Genomic DNA, 22,950 nt, shown 5'->3' with positions numbered 1-22,950 from the left:
TTATACTCTCTAGAATTTAGGAGATTGAGAGGGGATCTTATAGAAACTTACAAAATTCTTAAGGGGTTGGACAGGCTAGATGCAGGAAGATTGCTCCCGATGTTGGGGAAGTCCAGGACAAGTGGTCACAGCTTAAGGATAAGGGGGAAATCCTTTAAAACCGAGATGAGAAGAACTTTTTTCACACAGAGAGTGGTTAATCTCTGGAACTCTCTGCCACAGAGGATAGTCGAGGCCAGTTCATTGGCTATATTTAAGAGGGAGTTAGATGTGGCCCTTGTGGCTAAGGGGATCAGAGGGTATGGAGAGAAGGCAGGTACGGGATACTGAGTTGGATGATCAGCCATGATCATATTGAATGGCGGTGCAGGCTCGAAGGGCCGAATGGCCTACTCCTGCACCTAATTTCTATGTTTCTATGTTTCTATGTCCCAGATAGGACAAAGAAATTCTTACTTGCTGCAGCACAACAGAATATGTAAACATAGTACATAACGAGAGAAGAAAAATAGTTCAGTGTATATATACACATACTCAATAAATAACAAATATAGTGCAATAAAATTAATAGTCAGTTGCCGTTCAGAGCTTATTTGTTGTTGTGTTTAATAGCCTGATGGCTGTAGGGAAGAAGCTGTTCCTGAACCTGGACGTTACAGTTTTCAGGCTCCCGTACCTTCTTCCCGATGGCAGTGGTGAAATGAGTATGTGGCCAGGATGGTGTGGGTCTTTGATGATGTTGGCTGCCTTTTTGAGGTAGCGACTTCGATAGATCCCTTCAATGATGGGGAGGTCAAAGCCAGTGATGGACTGGGCAATGGTCACAACTTTTTGCAGTCTTTTCCGCTCCTGGACGTTCAAGTTGCCGAACCAGGCCACAATCCAGGGGTCACAGCTTAAGGATAAGGGGGAAATCCTTTAAAACTGAGATGAGAAGAATTTTTTTCACACAGAGAGTGGTGAATCTCTGGAACTCTCTGCCACAGAGGGTAGTCGAGGCCAGTTCATTGGCTATATTTAAGAGGGAGTTAGATGTGGCCCTTGTGGCTAAGGGGATCAGAGGGTATGGAGAGAAGGCAGGTACGGGATACTGAGTTGGATGATCAGCCATGATCATATTGAATGGCGGTGCAGGCTCGAAGGGCCGAATGGCCTACTCCTGCACCTAATTTCTATGTTTCTATGTTTCTAATCCAACCAGTCAGTATGCTCTCTACTGTGCACCTGTAGATGTTCAGAAGAATCTTCTTTGACATGCCAAAGCTCCGTAATCTTCTCAGGAAGTAAAGTCGCTGATGTGCCCTCTTTATAATTGCATCAGTGTGCTGGATCCAGGAAAGATATTCGGAAATATGCACGTCCAGGAATTTGAAGTTTTTGACCCTCTCCACCATCGTCCCAATGATGTAACCAATCCTCACCCTTCCCCTACCAAAGTCCACAATCAGTTCCTTGGTTTTACTGATGTTGAAAGCCAGGTTGTTGTGCTGGCACCATTTGGTCAATCGGTCGATCTCTCTTCTATACTCTGACTCATCACCATCTGTGATTCGTCCAAAACAGTGGTGTCGTCGGTGAACTTGATGATGGAGTTCGCACTATGTCCGGCTACGCAGTCATGGTTATAGAGTGAGTACAGCAGGGGGCTGAGCACGCAGCCTTGAGGTGCTCCCGTACTGATTGTTACTGAGGATGAAGTGTTTCTGCCAATTCGAACTGACTGTGGTCTGTGGATGAGGAAGTCGAGGATTCAATTGCGGAGGGATGCCCAGTTCTGCCAAGTAAAGAAAGGAACAATATAAAAATAAACAATAGTGCAGGAGTAGGCCATTCGGCCCTTCGAGCCAGCAACAAATGCAGAAAGAACAAAATGAATGAACAGAGTATGTTTTTTTGCTCTCCAGTCTCCCATTGACCCATTGACAAGTGTTGAAGCCACGAGGGTGTGAAGGGGGAGCCCTGGAGTAAAGGCGGGAATATTCAAACCCGGGGCGCTGACGTCAACGGCGGGCCCACGTGACGCGGCCGGCGCCCATGCGCGGAGAAGCGCGAGAAGATGGCGGACAGTGCGGAACTGAAGGTAATTCGCAGATGAATTGAGGCTCTGGGGGGCGGGCGGGAGGGTGGCTGCAGCCGCCGGTGCAGGAGCTGCGGCACCGCGGGGGAAAGTGAGAGTTGGCGGGGGCCCGTGCAAAGGGGGGGAAGAGGAGAGGAGAAGGAGGCGCGCAAGTTTGGCCGGTCCGGTGGAGGTGAAGGCGGCGGCAGCAGCGGCTGCTGTTGACAAGTTGCGAGGCGGCCGCTCGCTGGACGGCCGTCGGGCCGCCGTGTGTATGAAGTGAAAATAATAAACAGGGGAAGTGGGACCCGGCTCCAGCCCCTCTGCTACAGCCGTCCTTCCTTCCTTCCTCCCTTCCTCCCTTCACTCGCAGACCCCTGCCTGCGGACCAGCGCGCTGCCCATTTGTCTAACGGTCCCCGGACTCTGCCTCTGACCCTGGGCAGCGCCTCGCCCGCCGCTGCCGGGACCATGGACGGTGGCGATCCCACTGCTTTTGTATCTGCCCATTGTTTTGCCCTAAGTTGGAGCCACTTTACCTCAAAAACAAACCCACTCCCGTAAAACGCAAAAGTGCACCATTCACTGATTTGCTTCTGTTTTTCTTTAAAGTTGGAGCCAATACCTCAATGCTTTCCCCCTTCCAGTTCTCTATCCAGTTGGGTAAAAAACCTCTTACAATTATTTTTTCCCCCAAACCAAAATCGCTGCTCTTCCAGGAGCTGCGAGTTGGAGTTTGTTCCGCAGGTTGCAGTTTGTTTTGTTCCGCATGTGTTGATGTTTTCTTTATTAGCGGTTAAGGTGATTGTTTAATGTGGTGTTAGTTTCATATCGAGGAGAGTCGTTTCGAATGCAGTGTGGGTGTTACGAGCAAAGTGGGACAGTATCTTGTTTTGTAAATGTTGGGAGATTTAATATCAGCGAAATTACGACGATGTCCGTAGTCGAGCTCGTCAGATTCTGTCTACGCTGTTGACTGGTTTTAAGAACTTGCTCCTGTTACATATGACACTGCTATTTATATCGCCTGTACTTTGGAAGCAACGCAGCTACAAACCATAATCGAAGCAAACGATAAAATAGGTATTTTGCCGATTTAGATGCGATATCAAAGCAATGTTATTAGATTACTTGGTTTCTTTAACAACGCTTTTAAAGGAATTTGTGCTGCAGCTTCTATGCTTCTAGGGCTTTTTTTTGGCATATGTAGAAGTAAATGGGTCGCATACTATTTTTGGGTTATCTGTCTAGATATTCAGCGGGAATGATGGAATGAGCATAGATTGGGGTCAAGGCACTTATTTAAGATATTCTTGTGTGTATCTACAGGGACAGGAGATTAAAGACGAATCAGTGGTTTGTACTGGGATTTGTGATGCAGTAGATTGGCATCTTGTCCATTCCTCCCTGTTGCTCCTTTGAAAATCAAGCAATATTCGGGAGTCTCCATCGTAACCATATGCTAAGCAAGTGGATAGACTCAAATGTTATGTTACTAAATTGGTATGTGACACCAATGCAACTCAAATGAGGTTGATGTTCACAGAAAATGTTAAATGATTTTGTTGGTGATATTTTTTTTTTTTTCTTCTAACTGCTAGGAAATTGAACACCTTTTCAATATTGCTATTCCGTGTCTGTCAAAAATGTGAACGTTATATTGCATAGTTTATTTGTAATTTTAAGCCAACAATCTGAAATTTTAAATACAATATAGTTCTGATATAAAGATTTAAATTTTTTTTGTAAAAGCATTTGTGCAATATTTGTTTAAAGTATTCAAGAAGGAACTGCAGATGCTGGAAAATCGAAGGTACACAAAAATGCTGGAGAAACTCAGCGGGTGCAGCAGCATCTATGGAGCGAAGGAGATGGGTAACGTTTCGGGCCGAAACCCTTCTTCAGACTGATAGGGGGTGGCGGGGAGGAGGAGGAGCCCGAGGGCTGGGGGATGGGAGGAGACAGCTCGAGGGCTAAGGAAGGGGAGGAGACAGCAAGTGCTAACAAAATTGGGAGAATTCAATGTTCATGTCCGCCGGATGCAGGCTCCCCAAGCGGAATATGAGGTGCTGTTCCTCCAATTTCCGGTGTTGCTCACTCTGGCAATGGAGGAGACCCAGGACAGAGAGGTCGGATTGGGAATGGGAGGGGGAGTTGAAGTGCTGAGCCACCGGGAGGTCAGGTAGGTTCTTGCGGACCGAGCGGAGGTGTTCGGCGAAACGATCGCCCAACCTCCGCTTGTTCTCACCGATTGGCTCAGCACTTCAACTCCCCCTCCCATTCCCAATCCGACCTCTCTGTCCTGGGTCTCATCCATTGCCAGAGTGAGCAACACTGGAAATTGGAGGAACAGCACCTCATATTCCGCTTGGGGAGCCTGCATCCGGCGGGCATGAACATTGAATTCTCCCAATTTTGTTAGCCCTTGCTGTCTCCTCCCCTTCCTTAGCCCTCGAGCTGTCTCCTCCCATCCCCCAGCCCTCGGGCTCCTCCTCCTCCCTTTTTCCTGCCTTCTCCCCGCCACCTCCTATCAGTCTGAATAAGGGTTTCGGCCCGAAACGTTACCTATCTCCTTCGCTCCATAGATGCTGCTGCACCCGCTGAGTTTCTCCAGCATTTTTGTGTACCTTTGTTTAAAGTAATTAGTTTGTAATGTCTAATTTATTCTGTGATAAAATATGGAGATATAGATGGTGAAAATTCAATAATTTGTTTAAATTTTAGTGCTTGCTCATTAACCTTTATCCTATATATAGTTCTATCCTATCCTACAGTGGTAGCAATATGTCGTGATGCAGTAAACATCACTGCCAAGCCTACTTTGTATTTCAAAACGCCTGAATTTATAATTTCTGTCAAACCTGCCTGCAGAAATAGTTTCCTCTGAAAGCTTTATTCTTTAAAATGTTTGGCTGTTTTCTGCCGGTGACTGGAAAAGATCTTGTAGTCGTGGTGCTGTTAGATATTTAGTTGTTTTTTGTTTTGGGTAAGAAGTGAGGATTCGTCTTAGTGTTTGGTTTTGTTTGATGCCCTGCAGTAGAATCTACCTGTTGGGCAATTGCTGCTAATGTGTAGGGAGTGGATGAGAAAGTGAGATAACGTAGAACTATTATGAATGGGTGATCACAGGCTTGGTGTGGAGTGGACTTAGTTGACTGAAGGGCCTGCATCTCATGCTGTATCTCTTAAACTAAACTAAAACAAATCTACTTGAAAGGGCATCATGCTTAACTAACATTTGGGAACCAGGCAGTATAGTTGTTTCAACAAACCACGTGTCCAGTTACTTGACATGAAATGTAATGTCATGTTAAAGCAGCTAAGTTAACTACTCTTCTCATTTAGCGGTTTTCTACCAGAAATCGCTTTTTAGTCTCTTATTTATCATGTTAAGTTATTTTCAAAAAGCAAAACATTCCAAAATCTTAATGCAGAGTTTCTGGTGATCATTTGGTGTTTAGATGGCAAATGTATGGTTCCTCTGCATAATCATGATTGAAGCTGAAAACGGCATGAAGAAAATATAAAAAATACTGAGCATCTTCCTGTTCTGTGATTTTGTTTTTGTTTCTCTATCACATTAACTCCACTCTTTCAAACACTGGCACAATGATGTAGCTACAAAAGCTGCTGCCTCCCAACTCCAGTGACCCGGATTCAATTCTGACCTCTGTTTGCACATTCTCCCACATCCCAAAATTGTGTGGGATAGCTGTTTAATTTGCTTCTAAATTACCTCGTCAATAGAGGCAACTGGCAAAATTTGGGGGAAAGTAGCAAAATGTATAATGTTTTTGGGCTTCTCTTTTTAATTAGAGTACATCTAAACAATGTGACACAAATTGTCTGAAAATGCTGAGAAGTTTTTGAAAAATGGGGCTGATCATTGATATGAAATGCATTGGTGTGTACGTCACCAGCTATCAGTATGATATGGGTAATGGTCATGTATATAGAATAGATAGGGTAAAAGCACAGTCTGTTACCCAGAGGAGGGGAATCAAGACCCAGGAGACAAAGGCTAAAGATGGGAGGGGAAAGATTTAATAGGGAACCTGAGGGACAACTTTTTCACACAGTGGGTGGTATATAGAATGAGCTACCCGAGGAGGTCATTGAGGCAGGTACTAAAACACCATTTAAAATATGTTTGGACTGGTACATGGATAGGAAAGGTTCAGAGGGATATGGGCCAAACACAAGCAGGTGGGACTAAAGTAGATGGGACATCTTGGTTAGCATGAGCAAGTTGGGCATGAAGGGTCTGTTTCCATGCTGTACGAGTCTGATGCTCAAAAGATATTGAAACTCAACAAAGACACTGACATCATATGTCAACCAACATTTTTGCAAAGATTAGAAAGTTCAAATTTGAAAAGTTCAAATTTGAAAAGAAACATTGCAAATGTTGCAAAGGAATCATCTGTGGACAGAAAGGTAACTTTTCAGGTCAATTTATTGCTGAGGAAAAGTCAGTCATCTTGGCGATTATGTACCCTCTTGATTTGTTATGCCATAAAAGTAGCTTTATGTGAAAACACAGAATTAGGAAAGTTTGGATAGGAACTATCCAACTAAATCAACTATATCAACTAAATGTCAAAAGTAAAATTACATGTAGCATTTATGATTTTCTATATTTTCTTGCCTTCCAGCAACTTCCACCTTGTACATCGAGGGAGAATTGTATGTGTATGTCCTTGTGTAGGAGCAGCCTGCCATCTTTACGTAGTTGGTCTTGCACTATGAAGAATTTATCATTATCAGTTGTGATAAAGTGCATTCATTGAATGTCCTTTACCGCACATGACTAAAGGTTTATTTGTTTAAATATACTGAGATGTTCAAGCATTGTACCGGAGCCTTTTCCATTCTCGGGAATGTTGTGTGCACTCATGATGTTGACCTCTAACCTTATGCCGTATGGTTCAGTGATTGTCAGGAGCTTTAAATTGAAGAGCACGTCTCCACTGAGGAAAACAAATATTTGTTGCAGAACCAACTGCAGTTAACTTGTTTCATTATGTTTGCTTCAAATAATTAAAACAAATGTAGAATTTTTCATTATTTTCCTACTTTCGTGAAGATAAAGGCAAATGCCCTGGGTTGATTTCTCAAGCCTTAGCTACCCTCCATTCCTCTCTGTTAAGATATTTGCACAAGTCTAATCAATGTCTGCCAGAAAGCTGCTCCTTAATAGATTTTCCTGCATGAGATAGTAGGAAGAGTCGTCTTGGCATTTCTTTGCACTGACACTAGTTCTTCTCGCATCCAGCTGAGTCTGAACAGCTATCGTGCAGGAACCACCTGAGCTTGTCTAGCCACATTGGATAAGTTTTGTTTTCACGTGTATATGAATAGAGGAAATATATCTGTGGGTCACATAAAGTGTCAAATCTCAGATTATCTATTTGGCTAATTGTTCTGTCTTCAATTAACTAGATCTTTGTTCTAGGGTGGGTGCCTTTAACATTCAACGCAAGTTTATTGTCATGTACAGGTACGATGAGGTACAGGTGCAATGAAAATCTTGCTTGCAGCAGCATCACAAACATATAGACTCAGACAACGCACAAAAACATGTTATATATAAATTCTACAAGACAGTGAAAAGAAAACAGCTTAAAGACATTTAGAAAAAAGAGAAAGTGATGGAATAACTCAGCAGGTCGATCAGCATCCCCGAAGAACGTGGCTAGGAGAAGTTTTGGGTCGGGACCCTTCTTCATACATTTAAAAAACAAGTTAATGGCAGTGCAAGAGATAGTGTTCTGTTGCCGAGGTACGATTAGGATTTTGCATGTTAGTTCAATAACCTGGTGGTTGTAGGAAAGTAGCTGTTCCTGAATTTGGTGGTGTGACATTTTAAGCTTTTGTACCTCCTGCCTGATGATGGCAGTGAGAAGGGGGTATGGCTGAGATGGTGGTGCTCCTAGATACGTGCTGCCTTCAGCTGGTGGCATCTCATGGACTAGGCTGAGCCCACCACTCTTTGCAGCCCCTTGCTTTCCTGTGCAATGGATTTGCTGTAGCAGGCCAGGTTCCATCAGTCAAAATACTGTCTGCGGTACATCTGTAGAGTTTGTTGGAGTATTCAATGACATGCCAAAGTTTTAAGAACTTGTAGTCCCTGGCACACTGCCATAGTGATTTAATCTGTGTGATGGGTCCAGGACAGGTCATCCGAGATATAAACATTTCCAATATTCACTGGAATAGTTAAGGGGCCTGGACAGGGTGGAATTTGTTAAATACATTCAGAGAGGGTTTTTGAAGTGGCATGTAGAAGATCCTAATAGGGAGGAAGCTGCACTCAACTTAAGGGAATGAGGGTGGGCAAGTGGTGGAATTATCGGTGGAGGAATTCTTTTAACAGTGACCACAATTCGATAAGTTTAAGGTCGTGGGAAAAGTGAAACTAAGAGAAGGTCTTAAACCATTGAAGTCAGCCCTCATCCATTTAAGACATAACCTGACAAAAGCAGATTAGGAGCAGCTGCAAGAGTGGATAAACAACATACGATAAGTGGGAGGCATTTGAAAAGCAATAGAGTCCAGAACAAAAAACAGTGCTGGAGGAACTCTGCGAACAGACTACATCTGTAGAGGGAATGGACAGACGACATTTCGAATCGTGACCCTACTTCAGACTAAGCTGAAGAAGATTCAAGGGGTTTATTGTCACGCCAGTTCCATACACGAATCCTGTGTGACAATCTTGTGCTGGAGGATTCCATACAGTACATTTAACATTAAATTATCAAGTGCATGCATTAAATTATAAAGTGAACACTAAATTATAGACGGAGTCCAGTTCAGGTGAGTTTCAGGGCTGGTTGGTTCAGCAGCCTGATTGCCTGGGGGAAAAAGCTGTTCGAGTGTCTGGTGTTACGGGAGCTGATGCTCCGGTACCTTCTGCCTCAGTGCAGCAGGCAGAATAGACCATGGTCTGGATGGCTGGGGTTTTCAATGATCCTCAGGGCTTTTCATATGCACCGCCTGGAGTAGATGTCCTGGAGGAAGGGCAGCTCGCACCCGGTGATGCACTGGGTCGTCCGCACCGCTCTCTACAGGGCCCTTCGGGCGTGGCCGATGCAGCTGCCGTGCCAGGTGGAGATGCAACCTGTCAGGATGCTCTCCACGGTGCCTCTGTAGAAATCCCTGAGGTTCAGGCCGAATTTCTTCAGTCGCCTGAGGTTGTAAAGGCGCTGTTACGCCTTTTTTGTGATGGTGGAAATGTGGGTGGTCCAGGTCAGGTCCTCTATCATGTGGACACCGAGGAACTTCAAGCTCTTCACCCTCTCCACTGCTACACTGTTGATGGGGGGGGGGGCGCCCCCGCCCCCCCCCCCCCCCTCCAGTAGTTTACGATCACCTCCTTGGTCTTGTCGAAGTTGAGAGAAAGAGAGGTTGTTGGCCTGGCACCACCATGTCAGGGTCACTACCCCAACTCTGTAGGTCGACTCGACCCTGTTGGTGATCAGACCCACGACTGTAGTGTCGTCCGCGAACTTGACAATGGTGTTGGTGTCGTGTTGGGCCGCACAGTCGTGGGTGTGCAGGGAGCACAGGAGGGGGCTGAGGACACACCCTGAGGTGCGCCGATGGTGAGCGCTGTTGAAGTGTGGTCACCGATCCTCACCACCTGGGGTCGGCCCGTCAGGAAATCCAGGATCCAGGCCTGGGTTCAGCCCCAGGTCCAGGAGCTTGCCGATGATCTTAGAGGGCACAATTGTGTTGAATGCTGAACTGTAGTCTATGAAGAGCATCATAACATAAGCGTTCCTCTTGTTCAGGTGGGTGAGGGTGGTGTGAAGGGTGTGAGGAGCAGATTATGTCCTTGACTAGCTTCTCAAAGCATTTGCTTCTTGCGTTTGAGGCAGCAGAAGTCTGTAGCAGGGTGATGCCATCCGGTTCGACATCCGTAGGTGCCCGCCCTAAAAAGGGCGCTTGCTCTGGGTTGGCTCCAAGCTGCGGCTCTACTGCTGTCTCTGTTTGTTGTCGTTCACCTGACTCCGGTCAGTTGACAGGGCTCACCACGGGGAGGTCGACAACATGAGCCCCAAAACATTTGCTGATGATGGGTGTCATTGCCATGGGTCGCCAGTCGTTGAGGGTGGTGGGTTTGTTGTGCTTGGGTATAGGGTTGATGGTGGAGGTTTTCAGAAAGGTGGGGACGGATCTTAAAGATATGATGTATGTTACGATGGACAAATTCACAGGACCAGATGAGATCTATCCCAAGTATTATGAGGAGCATTGCTGGGGTTCTGATGAAGATTTGTGCATCATATTTAGACACTGGTGAGGTACTGTAAGAGCGGATTGTTTCCGAATACAAGATTTATGGTAAGGATAAGCCAGGAAATTACAGACCACTGATCCATCTAGGATAAAATTGAGACTGGATTTATAATTACTTGGAAAGGCAGGAGCCGTTTAAGGGCAGTGAGCATGGCTGTGTGAACTGTAAATGTTGACTCTTAAATCCAAGATTCCTGAGGATATTGCTAAGGAAATTTATAAAGACACGGCAGTAGATGTTGTATACCTGAAATTTAGCAAGTCTTTTAACAAGTCCTGCACGGTTCCTCTAGATAGTTAGGGCACATGGGATCCTGGGTGTTTTGGCAATTTGAATCCATAACTGGCTTGGCGATGGAAGGCAGACTTGACTGGAAATCTGTAGGTGGCGGTGTCCACATGGATCTTATGCTGGGGTATTGTTGTTTGTCATGTGTATATGTCAATGGCTTGGTTGAGAATGTTTGTTGACTGGTAAGTTTACTGATGATTTGAAGGTTGGTTGAGTTGTAGGTAATGATGATAGTTGCCTAGGAACATGAATCAGCATGAAAGTGGGACAGAGATGTCAGATGGAATTTAATCCAAACAAGTATGAAGTAAAGCACTTTGTGAAGTCTAATGCTGGCTGGTTTTTACAGTAAATGGCAGGGACCTTTACATTGATGTACAAATGGACATTGGGAAACAAGTTCATAGCTTCTTGAAAAGAATCGCAAGTGGATATTGAAATGAATGTGTTTAATGAAGAAACAAGAAACTGCGGATACTTGTTTGCTTATCTTCAGCTGCACCGATTGAATATAAGAGTTGGGACATCGGGTTGTATGCAGTTGTACAAAACATTGGTTCAGGCACAATTGGAATATTGAGTGCGATTCTAGTTACCAAACTACAGAAAGCATGCGGTAGCACTAGAAAGAAATTCATCAGAATGCCTGCAATGGAGTGCTTTTGTTACAAGGAGAGATTAAATAGGCTGACATTGTTATTGATGTCTAGGAGGTTGAAGGGTGATCTAAGATGGTTATGAAATTATTAGGGGCATAGATAGTAGATTGTAACAAATTTTGTCCAAGGGTAGGGGTATCTAACATTAGAGGACAGGTTTGGGGAAAATATTTAAAGGTGAAACATTTAAAGAAGATCTGAGGAACAAATGTTTTACACAGGGTGCTGGAACAAGCTGTTAGTGAAGGTGATGGAGGCATACAATTGCAATATTTAAAATACATTTGTTCAGGTACTTGGATAAGAAAGTAGTAGAGTGATATCATCAAAATGCACAACATTTAGCTGCACAATTATCTAAGCAGTTTGTGCGATGAGCAAACTATTTAAATTAATTTCTTATTTAAAATCTAATCTATGCAATGGTCATTCAAGTAGTGAAGGGAATACGAGTCACTGAAATTGTTACTTTCGATGCCTGGATAATGTAGATTAACATTTGTGGAGTGGTATTGATTTATAAAGCTGATTGTAGTCTTCAGAATTTGGGTAAATGTGTAGACCTAGAATATCAAACTCAATTTGAGTCAGCGCATCATAGAAGAAATATTGGAAGATGACTGGAAATAGTAAGGCTGATCCCAAGTGTTAGGGAGGTGAACGACGAATAAAGATTAATGTCTAGTAAGGAAGTCCATGCCCTTTTTCTTTTGTCTATTATTGCAGGTTGAAAGAATTAATTTCATACTAATGAAGGTGGAGATTACTGGTGCTCCTCAGAAGGGAAACTGAGCAATATGGGTAAGCATAGATTCTATTGACGTGAAACAATTTCAAGTTGAGTTATAGCCGAAGAGAATGTATAAGGGGAACTAATATTTCATGATAATCAGAAAAGTCGCAATATGGAATCTGAAGCAAGTGAAAATGCTGGCAGTGAGATTATCAATCAGCTTTTGTAAGCAGGGTCAGTGCTGCAATTTTGGTGCAAGTTGCATTTAGTATTCGGTATTGTAGACTGAGCACCTTGTTGCTGAATGTTTCAAATGTGCACATAGGGTTAGGATGCTAACCTGTCAACTTAGATGCACATGTTGGTTGACACCAACAATCTGGTCCAAATATAAATGTACGAATTGGAGTAAAAGACTAATTATATAACAATGCAGTAATATTTTTTTAAATCCTTTCAATCAGTTGTCTTCCTCTTGGTTTAAAATTTAGATTTTTGTGCTCGGAATGTTTGGCTCCTGTTTCAAAGGGTATAATCTAAATATTTGCTAATCTGACAATGTTCATGCTTGCAACAGTTTAACTTTGCATTTTTGTTTACTGTAAATGCAGCAAATTTAGTATTTTTCCACTGCCTGTTATGCAGATTTATTTGAAGAACTCTCTCAATATATATATATATATATATAGTTATATCAATGGAGTTGCCAGCACTCAATGCCTTATTACAAAATGGGTTGCAATAACTTGTACTCAAGTTACCAGAACTTTCACTGTCTTATTACAAAATGGGTCCTCAAACTGTTATTTTGCTAAGTGATATCAGGAATGTGCAACCAGGCTATTATGTCTGCAACGTTATGTAACTTCTGGTTATAAAATTACTTGCTTTATACCCATGACTGTCTACATAGAACACAGACAGTACAGCACTGGAACGGGCCCTTCGGCCCACAAAGTTTGTGCCGAAAGTAATGCTCAATTGAACTGATCTCATCTGCCTATACATGATCCATATTCCTCTGTTCCTTGCACTTCCATATGTCTATCTAAAAGTTTCTTGAATGCCACTATCGTATCTGCCTCCACTGCCTTCTATAGCAAAGAATTCCACAGATTCGCGACCCTCTGACTAAAGAAATTTCTCTTCATCTCCTTCCTAAAAGAACGTCCTTTAATTCTGAGGTTATGACCTCTAGTCCTAGACTCTCCCACCCACATCCACTCTATCCAAGCCTTTCACTATTCTGTATGTTTCAATGAGGTTCCCACAATTTTTCTAAACTCCAACGAGTGCAGGTCTAGTGCTGACAAACACCCATCATAGGTTAACCTACTAATTCCTGGGATCATTCTTGTAAAGTCATAGTGTTGGATGAGTAATAATCAGCTGTTGAAGAGGAAGGACATTAACAATCTGATTGGTGCCCTATCAACAAACCTCCTATCAATGGCAGCCAAACCAAGGAGTTAATTGTTGACTTTAGAATGGGGAAAATAGTGTATTCACAAGCCTGTCTTCATCGACTGGTTGGTAGTGAAGAGATTCAACAAATTCAAGTTACTGGGTGTGCCTTTCTCTGAAGATCTGCCCTGGTCCCAGCATGTTGATGCAATCATAAAGAAAGCCATCAACACCTCTACTTCCTCAGAAGATTGAGTAGTTTCAGAATGTTGATGAACTTCTATAGTAGAGATTATTGACTGGCTGCATCATGGTCTGGTTCGGCAACTCAACGTTCAGGAACAAACGAGGTTACATGACGCTGCCCAGTTGTCATGGGTATCGACGTCTCCACCATCAAAGGGATTTATGGGAGGCATTGCCAACAAACAGCCAGCATCATCTCAGACCTATACCACGCTGGTTATGCTCTCATTTCACTCCTACCATCAGGAAGAAGGTATAGGAGTTGGAAAATTGAGATCACAGGGTTAAAAAAGATAGCTTCTTCCCAACACTATCAGGCTCGTGAAAACTACACACATAACCAATGAACTTGGTTGATCTAAAGATTTTGATTATTTTTTTTGGCACTAGTTTTAATTTATTGATTTTGTATATTTATGAGTGTGTTTGCAGGCCTGTTATCCTGCTCCAAGTGAGAATTGTATTGTTCTATCAACGGCACTTATGACAATTAAACACCCTTGATTCTCTTGAATCCTGAGTATGAATTTTTCCTTGCTTGGATCTGGTCTGTTTGGATATGTTGCCTGCACGTGTCCAGAAAATATACTGGTCTCAACTAAGCACTGTTTTAAGCTTAGAAACAAGTTAGCAAGAGACTGCAGATGCTGGAATCTGAACAAAAAATAAAGTGCTAGAAGAACGATATGATACGATAGGATAGATTCCTGTAAAGACTCTATCCCCCTACTCCCAATTCGTCCATCTATGCCGCATCTGCGCCCAGGATGATGTTTTCCATACCAGATCATCAAAGATATCCTCATTCTTTAGGAAACTGGGGTCCCTCTCTTCCATTATAGATGATGTTCTCACTAGGGTTTCCTCAATATCTCGCTCCCCCCCCCCCCCCCCCCATTCATAACAAGGACAGTCGCCCTTGTCATCGCCTTCCACCCATCAGCCATCGCATACAGCATATAATCCGCCAACATTTTCGCTACCTCCAAAGGGATCTCACTACTGGCCACATCTTCCCATCTCAACCCCTTTCTGCTTTCCGCAGAGACCGTTCCCTCTGCAACTCCCTGGTCAAACTGTCCAATCCCACCCAAACCACCCCCTCCCCAAGTACTTTCCCCATGCAACCGCAGGAGATGCAACACCTGTCCCTTTTATCTCCCCCCTCGACTCCATCCAAGGACCCCGACAGTCTTTTCAGGTGAGGCAGAGGTTCACTTGCACCTCCTCCAACCTCGTCTACTTTATCCGCTGTTCCAAGTGTCAACTCGTAATTCAGCAGGACCAAGTGCAGGCTCAGCGATCGTTTCACTGAACACCTCCGCTCACTCCGCCTTAACCTACATGATCTCCCGGTTGCTCAGCATTAACTCCCCCTCCCTTTCCCAATCTGTTTTTTTCTGTCCTGGGCCTCCTCCATTATCAGAGTGAGTAACCCTAACCCTAACGCAAATTGGAGGAAAAGCACCTCATATTTCGCTTGGGTAGCTTACACCCCAGCAGTATGAACATTGACTTCTCTAACTTCAAATAGCGCTTACTTTCCCCCTCTCTCTCCATCCCCTCTCTAACTAGTCTTACTGTCTCCGACTACATTCTATCTCTGTCCCGCCCACTTCCCTGACATCAATCTGAAGAAGGGTCTTGTCCTGAAACGTCACCCATTCCTTCTCTCCAGAGATGCTGCCCTTCCCGCTGAGTTACTCCAGCATTTTGTGTCTACCTACGATACGATAGAACTTTATTTATCCCGGGAGGGAAACTGATCTGCCAACTGTCATAAAAACCCAAAATACATGAAACATGGAATTAAAGTGACGAGTAGGTTAATTGGCCTCCGTGTGGTTGGACTCCCTCCCCCTCCCCCTTCCCCTCCTCCTCCCCAGCTGGTCTAGCAGCATCTGTGGAGGAAAATGAAAGAGAATGTTACAGATTAGGACTCTTCATCAGACTGAGGTCCCCAGTCGATTTCGCTCCACTTTTCCCTGGAAAAACTGCCTACTGTAATTGTCTGATTGTCTGGAAATAATTGGTTAATTTGTATTTTGGCCTGGCTAATAAAGTTGTGATTGCTATTGCAGATAACATTATGACACCAAAGAATTTCAAAAACTATTATAAAGTATTAAACATAAATAATGGACTGCTTTTCTTTTTGTAAGAATACAGAATGAGAAACATTCATTATAGCAAGTAAACAGTGTACTGCATTGCACATTGACCTGGCCATACATCAATCCTTACCGTTTGTCTTTGTAACTGGTCTGCACCAACGGAACTATTGTCAATGATAGTCTTCCTTTCCTGATTTTCCATTCTGAACTCTTTAGATACCATGTTCTGGTTACTATCATCAGACGGAACATAGTATTTCATATTGAATATTTAATTCATTTTTCAACATATTTACTTATTTTATTTCCATGACATCAGCAAATTTACAGACTTTTAAATATTTCTAATTTAATTTTAGTAATATTTTATCTATATAAAGCCAGGGAGCAATCTTAACAAAACTCCCCAGTTACTAATGCTACTACTAAGATGTAACAATGTTCATCTTATGAAATAAAGGGCCTGTCCCACTTTCACGGCCTAATTCACAACCTTATTTACTTGTGGACATTTTTCATCATGCTAGAAAAAACGCCCCGACTTTACTTGATGCCACGAGTACCTGCTACCTGCCACGAGTACCTATGACCTCCTACGACCATGCTGCGAGTATGAGTCAAGGGCAAACTCGGCAGAGGTCATAAATTAGGTCATGAAAGTGGGACAGGCCCTTAACACTCTCTTTTATTGCCACTTTTCAATTTCACCAAGGTTTTATTTTCTTGTTGGTACACAAAAATGCTGGAGAAACTCAGCGGGTGCAGCAGCATCTATGGAGCGAAGGAAATAGGCAACGTTTCGGGCCGAACCCCTTCTTCCTTTATTTTCTTGTTGGTCATTCAGTTGATGGTTCATCAGTTTTTTTTAGAATGCAAAGTAGTTTGATATTTAACTTTCATTACCAAGTTAAAGTATATTATCAATAACAAACATGTCAAAGATTTCATTAAAAGTAAAGTCTGTTCTGTTTTTCTTCCTTCTTCCTTTCTTAGTTACTAGCTTGTACTGTTCTGCCAGTAGTGACTACTATCTAGCATTTTGCCAGTGTTCACATGTTGCTTAGTGAATATGACTGGGTTCTTTGGCCATTAGACAAACATAGTTGAGACCGCTTGTGCATTTACAACCATTATAGGATAACAAATCATTTGGGTGCCAGTTCTTGCTGATGACAGCCATTTCAGTGAAAATTGGACCATTGAGATTGCTAAGATAATATTTCACTTAGGCCACCACGGTTTTAGCAGACTGAACAACTTGTGGTGATGTTGTAGAATCAATTTACCATGGTTAAACTGCACCTTTACCACTATAAGGAGGATAGATAAACCAACTCACTGATGTGTGTTTGGCCTTCTTCAGATAAAAGTAAATAATACATTGAGCTGCCGTCAGCTAGATTTCAGTTGTTTCTATTAGTGGGCCAAATTGTTGGTTTAGTTTCCAATTCAAAGACTTTATTACAACAGACTGGACAGCTTTTCACTGAGGGAGTGCTGCAGTGTTGAAGTTTGCAGTGTGTGAATCGGATGGTGCTCTTCCTTACGAGCTGCTATTTAAAGTGTTTTATAGTGTCGAATACTTTGAAATCAAAAGTCGGGAAATTCTGTATTTTGGCTTTACCACCTCGCCAGCAGTCTGTCTTGTCCTTTCTCTGTTTTTATTATTTTAAGTATGTCTTGAATGTTTTAATGTCTCTTGGTATGATTTACGTGGGGGGGGTGCGGGGGGGATTGGGGGAAACTTTTTCCAGTTACTTACCTCGACAGAGATTAGTTTTTTTCCATGTTGCATCTCCGTCGTCCCCCCGCGGCCTACAATGTGGAGTGGTGCGGCCTTCCCTGGAGCTTCAAGCTGCGGGTGCGGCGTGGACTTGCCATCGCGGTGCCTGGGACCTTTTGCTGAGGATCGCCAGTGTTGGAGCTCCGACTGTGGGGCCTGTGGACTTTAACATCGTGTAGCAGCGGTCTTTGGTAAGAAGCGGCCGACTTGGGAGCTCCAGGCCATGGAGTGTTCTAATCCGACCCGACGCCGGAGTTTCGATCATCCCAATGAGAGAGCTTGAACATTGGACTGTTGGCAGCGGCACTGCGGAGAGTTCAAGGCACCGACCATGGGTGAACAAAGGAGGAAGATGACTGAACTTTATTGCCTTCTATCACAGTGAGGAATGTTGATTCCACTGTGGTGGATGTTTATGTTAAACTTTATTTTATGTGTTGTGTGTTTTTGCTTTTTTACTTAGTATGGCTGTATGGTAACTCAAATCTTACTGTACCTTAATTGGTACATGTGACAATTAAATTGAATCTTGAATCTTGAATCTAGATAGAGCAATGAGGAAGGTAGAGTGCAGAATATGGTTCTCAGCATCGTAATGATCAGTTTCTCAGACAAAGTCCAGTATTCTGAGACATGAATTGATCAGTACTGTAACTTATAGAAGGACCATACAAAGCCCAATAATGGAGGGGACAAAGCTGATCCTAAGTCTGGTGTCGAGCATCTGTGCCTTTTGCTGACGGGAGAAGGATTGACCAGGGTGGGACAAGTCTTTGATTATGTTGCCTGCTTTTCCAAGGCAAAGTGAAGTTTCGATGGAGCGACTAGTGGGAAGTATGATGGACTTAATTTCATGGAAGTTGATCCAGCTGGTCGATTTTTAAGTAAAAGGCAATGGGTGACTAAAGCCAGATTTCAAATTCCCATCATGTATTTTCTTACATTTTCCGTGTGCGTCTGTTTTTAACCAGCTTCTGTTTCAGAAGCTACGTATAGAACAATTTCCTGCTTATTCACAAATCAATTACTTGTACAATTAGGAAACGATTAACTTTTTGACCATCTTCATGTATCGCATTTTAATTACTATCGGGGTGCAATTTGTGCTAAATGAAGAGTTCTGGTGCATTTTCAGATAGGGGAAACAACTGTAATAGTCAACCCAAAAGAATTGCTAGGAGCATGCATTCTATCCTATGCCATAGTTACTGATTTCAAGGATGGTGTGTAAAATGTATGTACCTCAGTTGATCTTTACCGCTACTATCTAGAGTAAGGAAAAACAACAGTTCAGATGTTTGTCAGCTATGTGTGGTGCTATTTTCCTCAAACCCTGATGTAACATCTTCACCCATAAATGGCTTTTAACAGTTCAAACCATAACTATTGCACTGGAACAATGCATTATTTGGAGCGCACGAGAGGAAAGTAATCAACAGGTCTTTACTTCAGCTGCAGACAAAACCAGTCACTACTGTGTTGATTAATGTCTTCAATCGTTGTGGGTGTGGAAGAAGCGAGGAATTCATGTGTAGAAGTAGACGCTTTTGCATTGAGTATAATAATATAACTAAAAGGGAGTGTTTGGGGGTGAGAATCTACATTGCCTGTTGAACCAGAGTGTTCCTTTAAAGATATAAGGCATCAATCACAGAATAGTGAACACAGTGAATTGACTAGTGAATAGTGATCGACTAGTTAATTCCTAGAAGCTTAGAATTGCTTTCAAGGTTTATAATTGAAACTTGAATGTTCACTACTTTAGTGCCAACCAGTAATGCATTCCGATTGCTAGTTAAACCCATGAGTTATACAATTATTAATTAAGCAAAAATTAAAACTTGAACCTGAAACATGGTGACTGTTATAAGCTTTAATGTTATCCCTTTAAGTGGCAAACGCAATTTAATACCAAGAAATGTGATATGTTTTGACAACAAATGGAAAGAGATCGTGTAGACTAAATGGCACAGATCTAAAGTATATGTAGCAACACAAAGATCTGGGTGCATAAATCTTTGGAAATGGCTGGTTGAGTAGATATGATATCTGCATATGAGAATGTCAGGTTCATGGAGGTATTGGGTACAAAAACAAGACACTGATTCAGCCATAACTAGATATTGCATCTAATTCTGGTCACCTAGCTCTCAGGATTCAAGGATCCTAGAGAGAAAATATTTGTATGAATGGTTCATTGGGCAAGGATTTCAGCAAAAGATGAAGAGAAGATGAGATTGTTCCTCTTACAGTAAAGGACATTGAGAATAGATTTGATAGACGTGTAGAATTTCATGGTTCGTTTAGCAGGAGGTTTCAATAGATGGATGCTGTTCCCATTAGTGGAATGTTCAAGCGACGGGCACTGATTTCACAGAGTCATAGTGAAACAGTGTGAAAACAGGCCCTTTGGCCCAACTCGCCAACAGTGTCCCAGCTGCACTAGTCCTACTTGTCTGCGCTTGGTCCATATCCCTCCAAACCTGTCCTATCCATGTAGCTGGCTGTTTCTTAAATTATGGGATAGTCCCAGCCTCAACTACCTCCTCTGGCAGCTTGTTCCATCCACCCACCACCCTTTGTGTGAAAAACCTACCCCTCTGATTCCTATTAAATCTTTTCCCCCTCACCTTGAATCTCTGTCCCCGGTTCTCGATTCCCATTCTCTGGGCAAGACTCTGCATCTACCCGATATATTACTCTCATGATTTTGTATACCTCTGTCATCCTCCTGTGATCCCTGGAATAGAGACTCAACCCACTCAACCCCTCCCTATAAGCTCACACCCTCTAGTCCTGGCAACATCCCTCATAAATCTTTTCTCAACCCTTTCAAGCTTGACAATATTTTTTTCCATAACATGGTGCCCAGAACTGAACACACTATTCTAAATGTGGTCTAACCAACGTCTTATAGAACTGCAACATGACCTCCCAACTTCTATACTCAATACGCTGACTGATGAAGGCCAAATTGCCAAAAGCCTTTTTGACCATCTTATCTACCTGTGATTCGACCTTTATGGAACCATGCACCTGTACTCCTAGATCCCTCTGCTCTACAGCACTACCCAGAGGCCTACCATTTACTGTGTAGGTCCTGCCCTTATTCAACGTCCCAAAATGCAACACCTCACACTTCTCTGTATTAAATCCCATCAACCATTCCTCCGCCCACCTGGCCAATCGATCCAGATCCTGCTGTAATCGTTCACAACTATCTTCACGATCTGCAAAACCACTAACTTTTGTATCATCAGCAAACTTGCTAATCTTGCCCTGTATGTTCTCATCCAAATCATTGATGTAGATGACAAACAGTAACGGGCCCAGCACGGAACCCTGAGGCACACCACTAGTCACAGGCATCCAGTCTGAGAAGCAACCTTCGACCATTACCCTCTGCTTCCTTCCATGGAGCCAATTTGCTATCCATTCAGCTATCTCTCCTTGGATCCCATGCAATGTATCCTTCCAGAGCAGCCTACCATGCGGAACCTTGTCGAACGCCTTGCTGAAGTCCATGTACACAAAATCTACAGCTCTGCCCTCATCAATCTTTTTAGTCACGTCTTAAAAAAAAAAAAAATCAATCAGATTTGTGAGACACGACCTCCCACGTACAAAACCATGCTGACTATCCCTAATCAGCCCTTGCCCATCCAAATGCCCATCCAAGTTACTCTCCAGTAACTTACCAACTACAGATGTTAAGCTCACCGGCCTATAGTTCGGCTGGCCATTGCAAAGCTCTGAGTGTCCTTTTGTGGTAAGCCGGTGAAGAATGAAGAATTCCCCAAGTACCTCTGAGTCACCATGGATCGCATCCTCACCTATCGTGAACACCTGAAGAGGGTGGATGATAAACTGAAAGCAAGGGTCAACATCATCAGGAAATTTGCAGGCAACAGCTGGGGATCCAATGCACACACCCTTAGCCCTAGTCTACTCAACAGCCGAGTTTTGCTCAACAGCTTGGGCTAATAGCTGCCACACCAAACGAGTTGACACTGTCCTTAACTCTGCAATGTGGGTCATCACAGGGACACTTAAGTCAACACCTTTGCAGTGGCTCCCTGTCCTCTCTCATATCGCCCCTCCCAACATACACAGAAGGGAGTGGATGTTGAAAGATTGGTGTACCATCGAGGCTAACCCTGACCTTCCCATCCATGCTGACTTGAACAATCTGCCCAACATGCGCCTGAAGTCCTACAAATCCTTCTGGTCTTCAGTCAAATCCCTGGAAGACTTTGACTCCAAGACTGAGTGGTGCAGAGCCTGGAAAGATGCAACAACAACAACGGAGAGGTCATCACAAACCCCACAGTGAAACCACCGGGTTTTGACTTCCATCGCAAGCATTGGCTAACCCTGAACAGAATCCACACCCTCCATGCAAGAGCAGCCCATCAGCTGCATAAGTGGAGGATGACAGACGGCCCTGCCTGCGACTGCGGACATCCAGACCAGACCATCCCACACATCGTGAATGACTGCTCACTGAGGCTTTCCCCTGGTGGCATCAAAGCCATCCACCCAGTAACTGATGCTGTCCTGGCCTGGATGTCTAACCTGACGTACAACGTTAGGCTGTGTATGCCATACGCAAGAAGAAGTGGTTCCCAGCATTTTCCCTGCAGCCCTTCTTGAAAAGAGGTACAACATTTGCCACCCTCCAGTCTTCCGGCACCTCTCCTGTATTTAAGGATGACTCGTAAATTTCAACCAGGGCTCCCGCAATTTCCTCTCCAATTTCCCACAATGTCCTCGGATATATCAGATCAGGACCTGGGGATTAGTCTACCTTCAAACACGCCAGTACCTTTAATACTTCTTCAACAGTAACCCTGACTGCTCTCAAGACACTTCCAGTGACTGCTCCAATTTCCTCCGTCCTACTGTCTTTCACCTCGGTAAATACAGAGAAGAAATACTCATTTAGGACCTAGCCTATGTCCTGCGGCTCCTCACAGAGGTGACCGCTTTGATTCCTGAGAGGTTCCACTCTCTCTCTAGTTACCCTTTTCCCCCTTTAAAGCAACACATACAATGGGAATGTGAAGAAAAAAACTTAAATGCTATAGTAATGAGCTGAAATTCGCTGCCTTGCTAATTCAATCAATCAGAACGTTGAAAAAAGAATTGGACAGGCAGAAGAGGGGATAATTTGCAGAGCAATGGGGGAAATGTGGCCAATGGGATTATTCTTCAGGGAACTGGCAAAGTGTAGGTGGCAGAATGACTTGTGTCATAACAATTCTGATTCTTCCCTCATTCCATTCATTGCTCTATATAGTTATCCTATATACTTCTGAATTACATTGAAAATGGTAAAGTGTCATTACCTCTGTCGTGAG

At 43.4% G+C, this 22,950-nt stretch overlaps 1 protein-coding gene across 2 annotated transcripts in view; it reads left to right on the top strand.

The window, feature by feature from the left end:
* Nucleotides 1-2,023: 2,023 nt before the first annotated feature.
* pias1 (protein inhibitor of activated STAT 1) overlaps nt 2,024-22,950 on the top strand; it is a 131,007-nt gene continuing 110,080 nt past the window's right edge. The window contains exons 1-2 of one of the 2 annotated variants that reach the window (XM_033050385.1): nt 2,039-2,080; nt 12,037-12,111. Coding sequence is in view for 1 of the 2 variants with exons in the window: in XM_033050383.1 (XP_032906274.1) it covers nt 2,057-2,080 (24 nt within the window). In the remaining variant the exon portion in view is untranslated. Of the gene's footprint in view, nt 2,081-12,036; nt 12,112-22,950 lie in introns of both variants that reach the window. The other variant, XM_033050383.1, reaches the window with a different exon arrangement.

This window comes from Amblyraja radiata, chromosome 34 (genome assembly GCF_010909765.2).
Source record: "Amblyraja radiata isolate CabotCenter1 chromosome 34, sAmbRad1.1.pri, whole genome shotgun sequence".
Lineage (NCBI taxonomy): Eukaryota > Metazoa > Chordata > Chondrichthyes > Rajiformes > Rajidae > Amblyraja > Amblyraja radiata.
Note: the sequence above shows the minus strand (reverse complement) of the source record. Positions and strands in the feature narration are given on the sequence as shown.